Below are 9,800 nucleotides of genomic sequence, written 5' to 3'. Positions count from 1 at the left end.
AGTGTAAATGATTTGAATTTTTAAGAAACAAGTAACTTTTAAAAATATGGTGGGTAATTGAAATTTTAACAGCTTATTAAAAAAAATTAATCTTTTTACATTTATTTCTATATTGTACTTACCTTCAATTAATTATGCAACATCTATGTTTAATTATATTCTATATTGTTACTCAAAAAGTTCTATCTGCAATGATGATAATAGAAGTTATATTTGCAACTACAACTCATTTGTTACTTATCGTTGACAATAAGCTGATTTACTTATCAAATATATAATAAATATCTTACAATTATGAAGGGGATGTGGTGAAAGTAACACACAACATTTATACAATATAATATATATTGTCACAGTTCGCGTGTTTTTTAGACCTTTTTGTTTTCGTTTCTTTGACTCGTTTAGATCCTAAGCTACTGCTTTTCTTGTGTCGCTTTCCTTTTATGTTCAACAACATTTTGCGGTTTTTAGTTACACACGTGAAAAAATGGTTTGCAACATTGCTATTTAACACCATAAGTTTTTTTCAGCTCTCTTTTCAAACTAAATTTCCTATCAATTCTTTGATAAAAATTTCCAGTTCTCCATATGTGTCATCTCAAAAACCCTATCCTCTTCTCTATTCTAATAGAGAAGTTCTACGTTGTTATATTATTGTTATATGTACAATATAAAAATAATACAACGTTTCTTCTTTCAAGTTCGATCTTTTAAGGCATATTATTAATGTTGCAACCACCATTCACGAATATAGAGAGTAAACAATTGTGATATATTCGTTTTCATCTTTTAACGCGTTCCTCCTCGCATCGTTCGTATTCAAGTACACGCTGCTGTTTCCTCGCGGATCAAAACATAAAAAAAATAATACAAAAATGCATACTCGAATTCTGACGTAACTGTCTCTCTCGCTTCTTTTCTTTACATCTTATCTTACTGCATTTTCCCGACTAATTAATTAATAGATACTTATTGTCACGCGTGTCAGAGTGCCTATCGACGGTCACTGTTTCAGTGTAATGCAAAAATATACGACTTTCATTCTCTAAATTTAACTTATCTTAAAAAACCTCTATGTCTCCTACAGTCAGTCCAGGCGCAGGCTTTTCCTCTTTATTTAATTTGTTTGTTTTCCTTAACTTAATTACAAGTTTCTTAAAAGTAGATGAATTATATTATATAATTGATATACAATGTGTAATCGTTAAAATAATTAATTATTTCGTGAACAATATTGTGGACGTTAAAATGATTAAAAATTACGTTTCAAGTGTCTGGAAATGTTTCGATTTGCCTTATGCGCTTTCAACTATACTTCCACTTTCAAGCGTACTATCTGTTATAAATCATAGCCTAGATGAAATACTGAACTATCAGAAATCGAATAATTTCGCTTCGATAGACACCCTGATGAGTGTTTCAAAGGGATGCATGATCGTCGATATGTGTCCCATAAAAAATAGAGCTAAATGATCAAATCATATCAATTATGATGGTAGCATCGGCGATACGTCTGTATTTTTGTAAAATTGTGCGGAAAGAGAAAAGAGTACAAATTGCATTGAACAATTCTTCTTCGGTTGTGTTATTTTTTTTCTGATAGTACAGTTTATTTGTTGCGTTGGAACGAACAAAATATTTTCTTTCAAAATATTTTTTATTTAGACGAATCGCAGAGGCTGGATATTAGGATGAGTCTGTGAAACAATTAAAATTATTTAAAATTCTACTTGCGGAGACGCAACAGGGCGTTCCTTCAACTAGGTGATATCTAGTTTCAAGAACACCTTGTAGAAAATACTTGGTCCTAGAGAAGTTTGCTATAGATATGCTGGGATTCTGACACTTTATAGTCATAAATTTGTGTTTTAAAAAACAGAAGTACACATTTGATTGCGTCACTTCTAAAAAAAAAAGAAAAAAAATGGATGAACAGCATTCTGGTTATTTTCATATAATTAATTTAACAGAAACTGCTCATTATTATTGAGCGACGCAATCATACTTCATACATCAATAGTACAGAGATGGATAACATGTCTTCTTTTATTGTCCACGCTCAGATCAAGTTTAAGAACAAAAACTCGCGGAAATTACAACTGCACTATATATTTTTCAACTTTTCCAATTATTTTAGTATAGTTTTTTTTCTTTATTTGTAATAGTTTTCTACTGAAATGTATTGTTGTAACTTTTACGAGTTATAATAAATTCCACTCCTCGTTTTTGTACAACGTAAGCAACACAATTGTAATATGTCTATTAAAAGTACTTGGAATTACAGTTTTATTTTATGCTTCTCGACTTGATCTGTTCTACAATAATTCTCTGTACCTAGCCTCTTTTTCTGTACATCACATCCTTTTTTAAATTATTTCGAGAGATTCGTACGAGGGTAGTTATTTTCAGAAATCTGTTCACGAAAATCAACACCCCCATGTGTACAAGTAAATAAAAATCACAGTGCGTAAAGGTGGGTGAAAAAATAAACTGATAACGTGAGCGCGAGATAAAATATTAAGTCTTGATTTATAAAAGATGCGGTATGTACTCGGCTGCCACGATGCCAGATAGTCACACGATTTTGCTAAATGATTGATGAATATCGAACAGGACAATCTTACGAGCTGTGTAAAATAAATCAGCTACAGATCATTACCTCTAGTCGTTATAAAATTTAATCGAAGTATTGTGTATGTAACATACGGATTCTGTCAATTTCTTGTTCTTGAAAGCAAGATCATTGAACAGAATCCTTAACCCTCGACTGGTAGGATGAAATTTATTTAGATCTCACCAAGGAAGTAGCATACTTTTATATTTTTATACGATATAAATTCAAGGTGTAAAAATTATAAATTCAATTTTCTCATCAATAAAATTGATTCTTCAGTCTCTCATAGCAAAAACCAGGGAACAAATAGAAAGAAAGACTTTAAGCTCTAAAATTTAATTTGTACAGGACTGATATAGAATACACGAGATATGCAGAATTTTCAATAGATGACAATAACTTAATATTAAAATGATTAACAGTGGTTAACATGAAATAAGATCAATCATTTTCAGTTCACCCTACCAATAAAGAGTTAAACTTTCAGATTCGCATCTAAATCAAAATCTTTCAGCAAAATGCACGCATAAATGACAAAACTATACTCACGACGAAACAGCTATCACCGGAATAACATTCACCATACATACATTTTGTACAAGAAAGGAATGATTAATAATAAAAAATTAAAATAACGATTCAAAATCTGCTAAAATCGTCCTACGATGATCGTAGGACGATCATCGACCGCGCTTAAAAAAGTATAAAAAATCTAAAACTCGAACGATTCAATATCTTCAAAGCTTTCGAAGAACACTCGTAAGCTTGTCTGTGATCGGTCATGCGACTGAATCTTAACGTTTTTCGATTTCAGATCAATTTTAAACGGTCAGAGTCGTTCGAGTGATATACAAATTCCTTTTTCTAATCAGTAAATTAAGATTTTCGACGATTCCATGGAGATTGCAGAGAACATGTACACGTTCGCGTATATATATATACACACGCACCAGTGGCAGTAAACATGAATATGATAATCTTATTATGCGACGTTGACAATGGAATGCCAGCGCGTAACAACGGCGTTCTCACCTTTCGTTTCTCAGTTTCTAAATCGACAAAGAAAATCTCGTTTCGCGACGCTGTTCGATTGTAAGATGAGAGGTCAAATAGAGAACGATAATAAATTATCAAACGACGATGCACCGAAAAGCTACGAACAAAGTCTAAATCGAAATCTGGCGAAGATGAAGACTTGAAACGAAGGCTCGAGCTACGAAAATGAGAGAATGATACAGCATGGAATGACGAAAAGGTAACACCGTCGACGATGCTTGCCAAATTGTGAAGTAGAATTAGATACACTCGCCTGTCCAGTTAAGGAGAATAGTACACATTTCTTCATCGATGATTGAGTGAATTTTTAATTTTAAAATATGGAACTTCTTTCGTCCCTTTCTCGCGATGACAGTAATATTACTTCCTTACTAGACAGATAAGACTCCAGTTTAGCTAGGATGAAATCCAGTAGATAGAACGAACCATAAGTTCGTTGAGCAACTTCTGATGGCGTCCTGCTTTGATATGGCTGTCTCTTGTCAGGACACCTTCTATTCACTTGAAGAATAAATTCGGATAACATTTTAGTTACTAGATTTCAGGGATAGATTTCGCTTTTGTAATTCATTCTGTTACACTTGCATAACTGAAATTTTGGGTTAATTTAGACACCAAATTGTAATTTGTATCGATATCAATTTACCCTGAAACCTCAATTTACTATTCCAATTAAATTTAAGGTTCCTTCCAACATAAATAACGGTGAGTGACAGAATTTTTTGAGCTATTCTTCGTCTGGTAGCTTCGCTTTGCTTCTTGTTCTCTGGAAACTGGAAGTCATCCTTGTGGTGGCTGAAGACACAATCTGACTGTGTTTAAACCTGAGCGGGTTTCGATTTGCCGACGACCAGCATTATCTTCTGCAGGAACTTCGTAACGCTTACTGTAAAGGACAGTAACAAGTTATTATTTCATTGCGTAAACGAGAAATAGTTTCAGTAGAAGATAGCGGAATGGACAAATTCGACGTGCAGTCGTTACTCCGTGAATTAATGATATCTTCTTAGTAGATGGCAAGTTAATCTCGTTTCAGCACATTATGTATGAAATGACACAGAAATTGATTTATACCACTTGATTTAGTATAATATTTATATGTAACTTTTATATTTTATATGAAACTTTTCAGCATAGTACTATTCCACAGTTGTCTCTTCTGCGAGTAACCATTTTAATACAATTACAAATAAATAACTACTATACATAAGTATATTAGTTGCCAGATAACAAGACCACGCGATGAAAAAACTAGTCGGTAAATATAACGATTCTACATTATCAAAAGATTAATTCCAAAGGTACACCATTAGTCACACATGTTACCAGTGCATTGTATAAATTGTTGTGCGTGGTGCCTGTTGTGTGGGTGCAACATGCAAAATTAAATATTAATCATGTTCGAGACAACTCAAGTAAAAGATAATGAGACGATGAATTAACATTTCTAAACACGATCTCTATAGATCTTTAATTTAATATTCACAAAACTGAAGGCTGTTTTTTTAAACAAGAATTCTTGTTTCCTACTAAATCGGCGATACGTACGTAATCAAAAGTTTCAAGAAAATCCGTGACCGTAAAATTACTTAGAAAACATAAAAGTAACATATGGTTGTTTTAAAAATAATATTGAAAGAAAATTTATAAATACTCGCAGCGATTATGTGTCAAGCAAGATGGTAAGGTGATAACTTAAAAACTGTGAGCACAGAAAATATGTACCAAAGATGATTGAACCATGCAAGAGTGATAAAGAAGAAAGCGAATAGCTTTTCATGTAATGACGATCGGCAATGAAAATCAATGAATGCTAAGCATGCGTGACATGACAAGAGTAAAATTATGTTACAGTGTATTCTTGAACCTTAGTCTTTGGTCCGACGACTACCATCAGCTTCTGCAAAGTTTTGGTAACGGCGCCTGTGGGAATAAATCGATTAAAAAGAAACAGAACAAAACAATGTGACCTCGCCTATATTCCACCCACATTGGAAACAACCCATTGAAATGATAAATAAGGGATGTCTTCATATGTTTAATAAAGTAAGCAACTCAATAATCAAGGGATGAAATCGAGTATCTCGTTGAACAAAGATGAAAACTACATATAATTGTGCATGAAATTTTCTGTTATTATGGAAATACTCGACTTACCGACTCCTTTCTGGAAGAACTTCGGCTTATTTTTCCACGCGACAAATATGAAGTACACCGGTACCGCTGAGAATATCATCAGACAACCGTAGCCTAGAAACGAAGCAATTCATTTCATAAAGTAATTTGTACATTTGTACCAAAGAAAAATTGAAGAGCTCATAATAAAAACGACCCTTGCTAGTTTTTGTCCTTTTCTAGGAGAGCATCTCTAATTCTTGTTCAATTAATTAATGTTCTTCTTAAGAAAATACAGGTTCTAATATTCTTGTTCTAATTCTTGCTCAACTGATTAATGTTCTTTTTAACAAAATATTAATTATAGTAATAGATTTCATTATAGTATAATATAATAGATCTTGTTTCTGATCAGAGGTCACCAAAATGTGTTCTAATTACAAAAAAATCATAAAATCTTACAAGAGTTGTTTGTGTTATGAAATCTTCAATTTAAGGATACTGGCACATATAATTAATCCTTACCTGTTTCTACGGGGCTGGCGTACATTGGTACAATAGTTACAAAGAGGGTGGCTAGCATGTACACTATTGGGAAAAAGAGGTTCACTCTGATCGGCCTAGGCAGATTCGGTTGAGCCCATCGAAGCCATGGCAGACACAGTACTGACACACCTATGCTTAACTGTAAACAATCAAACAATATTCTCCAAGTTTCTGCACTTAATTATTTTATTATTCAACGATCTATCAGTTTCTTTTGCACGCAAAAATTAAATACTGGAAGTAAATGACTATTATGTATCAGATTATTACATCCTACACGAAAAAAATAGTCATATAAATCCTGCAAAATTTTCTTGAATAGATTTAAGCAGGGTAGACTTTTGTAAGATCTGCTATAGACCTTTGTAAAATTAACAAAGGTAGCTTGACTATAATAGGAATAGCATTATTAAATGTACAAAGTACACGCTGATTAACTCACAAATGCTGTACAGTACAGATGCTGTTAAACACACTGTTAGAGTACTTTTGTAAATTCTATAAAAGTCTTCAATAATTTCAGCTTAACATTTTTTTTCGTATACCTAACATACATCATTTTACATACTAACTAAAAAAAATTAGAAATTTTTCATTTAAAAAATAAGAAACATTTGTAAAGAGCTATGATTAATATATCAATGATTAATTATGAATGTAAGAATATTTTTCCAGATAAAATGATGTTCAGATTATTCAGATCTACTTTAGGAAGAACTAATAGAATTGATGAAACAGATCTCAATGGGAGGAAAGAGACAACGTATGATTTAAAAGGCATTGCATTGAATCAAGGTGGGCGCGCGTTTATCGTCGTCCGTAAAGTCGGACAATACTGTCAATTACAACGAGCTGTATGAGCCAATTAGAAAATTATCACTCGTCCGGTCGGGTTAATAATTCGTGCCGAGCAGGTAGTCTCATTCTGCCTGCTGCAAAGTCACACCGAGACATAAAATGCATTTCTTGGAACACAGTAATAAAGACAATCATACGATTTCATTTTCGTCGTAGCGAATCGCGCAAACGAGCCTACATTCATTTATTTTAATGGTCGAACAAATGATGAAAGTGCGTGCGTGGATTGCATACTACATTTCTTGTGTTCATTTCACTTTACTGAATTACGTAGGAACGTAGTAATCTTGTTCTTTTTTTGTAAAAGTTAGACAGCAGAGTTAATTCTTTTGATGTTATACAATATTAGCATATATAGAGTGTCCCAGTTTTTTTCGCAAAACTTTATCAGCATGTTCTACAAGTAAAAATAAGAAGAAAATGTTATATGAACATTGGCTTTTAAATGCTCTGTTAAAAAGTTATAATAAAGATACGAAATGATAACGGGCTGGTGTTTCATTGACACAGCGTACGATCACATTGCTGTTATCATTTTGTGATGTATTTACTGCAGTGAAGGAAGGAAGGAGTTATAACATAAAATATCGATCAAGAAAGCAGTCCGTTATAATTTCGAATTTTTGTGGTAACTTTTCAACAAAGCATTTAAAAACCTATGTTCATATAATACTTTTTTTTATTTCTACTTGTAGAATATGCAGGTAAAGTTTTGCGGAAAAAAACTGTGACACTCTGTATTTAGTATATTTATGAAAAAGAGCACGTACCCAAGTAGCGAAACCAACGTAGTTGATCAGGGCGAAGATGTCAGAAGAGCAGAGATACAACATGGACAGGAGGGCCTGAAATAAATTAAATTCTAAGATTTCAATCATTATTTGAGTTATGATTTTTTTCAACTTTTAAATTGAATACTATAGTAAATTGAGTGCAAGAGTGACTCGTGACTCACAAAGTTCTTGTACTTCAAGAAATGAAATTAATTAAGGCACAAAATAGATACAATGGATAGCAAATATATAATTCTAGAAAGCCTTAAACAATTTTAATGAAATTCTGGTATTAACTTATACAGTAGGTCAACGATTAAAGGACTTGACACAATACCCTAAGTTAGGCTGTGATTAAAGTGGATGCGTTTTCTGGCGAACTGATGTTTCTGATAAATATTTGAACTATTTTTCGTATAAATGAGACAAGTTCAGACATATTCATCAGAACATTAGCTCATCAAAAAACGCATCCACCATAACTGCAGCCTTAGACCACCCAGTTAAAAATGGCTACTACTTTCATGTTTTGTGATGTCCTACTGTGCTGTTATTTTTAATACAGTCCTAAATCGAAAGCTTGTACGCTAAATATCATGAATAATTATGACTCAGATAATCGAGATCCTATTGTACAATTAATTTCCAGTTTTCTACAACATATCGTAGAAAATAGTAAAAATATAGACGTACCATGCAAATAACGGACGGCGTCGGGGTGAGTCTGGAAGTTTGAATCATCGTCAATATTTCAGGCATCTGACCCTCGCAGGCACCCGCATAAAAGAGACGCGAAGATGTCAGAAGAATTCCATTCACTGCCCCAAACGTCGAGAGGGCGACAAACACTGGTATCGCCCAGGCAAACATGCCAAAAAGACGATTTGCGAAAGTCTATGAGGTAAACGAAAAACATTTTTATATATTTTATATTATATATATTTTAATGTTTTAGAAAACTCAAAATATTGGTTTCCCATGTAGCATAGAAATGTCTCAAAAAACGTCTTAAAAACATCCAGTAAAGTCTTAAAAATGTCCACAATACTTTGAAACGTCTGAAATTATAAATCAGTATGTCTTAAAAGACATTCATAAGACGTTTTAAAGAAATCCAAATTAAAAATAGACATTTTTAAGACGTCCAAAAGCGTAAATCTTTAAAAAGTCCATGTAGTGTGTCTTTAAGACGTCTTATGGACGTAAATTTCGGAAGTCTTTAAGACGTCCAAATTATGCCGTAAGACATTTTGGCATAAAATGGAATAGATGTTTTTAAGACGTCGTGTGCTATCTGGGTTAAAATCTTCATCAAAAAAGAACAATTAATAAACTTGTTATTTCTACCCAGTTAAGACCTCATCACGAAGAAATAGCACATATGAAAAATAAATTCGACATAAAATTGCAGGATAACGTCACCTCAATGTGTATAAATTATTATAATTTTTAAGCAATTTACCACTGCCACAGCCTCGCTTCCAAGAACTTCCACGGGGCTCAGAGTCGTGTAGAAGGCCACATTCGCGAAGACGTAGACCAGCGTGACGAGGACGCAGGATATCGCGATGGCTCTTGGTAGATTTCTAAGAAGAAAAGTCCTCGTGACTATCGTTGCGAGAAATTGCAAGGAGACCAATGAATTTCAAGGGAATATGACATTGAAAGGCCAAAAAGAAGTTTAGAAGTTTAATCTTGGAAAACTGCGGACTAGGAGCAAAAACCCTCGGTTGACCTTTTGCCCAAGTCAATAGAGCTGCGCTTTGCGACTCTCCCTTTTAATTAACAGACATACAAGACTGGCTGTTGCAATCACTGTTAATCGTTGCACGAGATTT

At 33.3% G+C, this 9,800-nt stretch overlaps 1 protein-coding gene across 2 annotated transcripts in view; it reads right to left on the bottom strand.

Moving 5' to 3' along the window:
* Positions 1–192: 192 nt before the first annotated feature.
* LOC143183138 (large neutral amino acids transporter small subunit 1) overlaps positions 193–9,800 on the bottom strand; it is a 46,182-nt gene continuing 36,574 nt past the window's right edge. Inside the window, exons 6-12 of one of the 2 annotated variants that reach the window (XM_076384585.1) lie at positions 9,425–9,548; positions 8,656–8,856; positions 7,960–8,034; positions 6,311–6,470; positions 5,828–5,920; positions 5,538–5,593; positions 193–4,556 (exon numbers count right to left, since the gene is read on the bottom strand). In XM_076384585.1, the coding sequence (XP_076240700.1) occupies positions 4,554–4,556; positions 5,538–5,593; positions 5,828–5,920; positions 6,311–6,470; positions 7,960–8,034; positions 8,656–8,856; positions 9,425–9,548 (712 nt within the window). In that variant the 3' untranslated portion in view covers positions 193–4,553. The remainder of the gene's footprint in view (positions 4,557–5,537; positions 5,594–5,827; positions 5,921–6,310; positions 6,471–7,959; positions 8,035–8,655; positions 8,857–9,424; positions 9,549–9,800) is intronic. The other variant, XM_076384584.1, reaches the window with a different exon arrangement.

Source organism: Calliopsis andreniformis, chromosome 9 (assembly GCF_051401765.1).
Source record: "Calliopsis andreniformis isolate RMS-2024a chromosome 9, iyCalAndr_principal, whole genome shotgun sequence".
In the NCBI taxonomy this organism is placed as follows: Eukaryota; Metazoa; Arthropoda; class Insecta; order Hymenoptera; family Andrenidae; genus Calliopsis; species Calliopsis andreniformis.
This window is presented reverse-complemented; position numbering and strand designations above follow the sequence as displayed.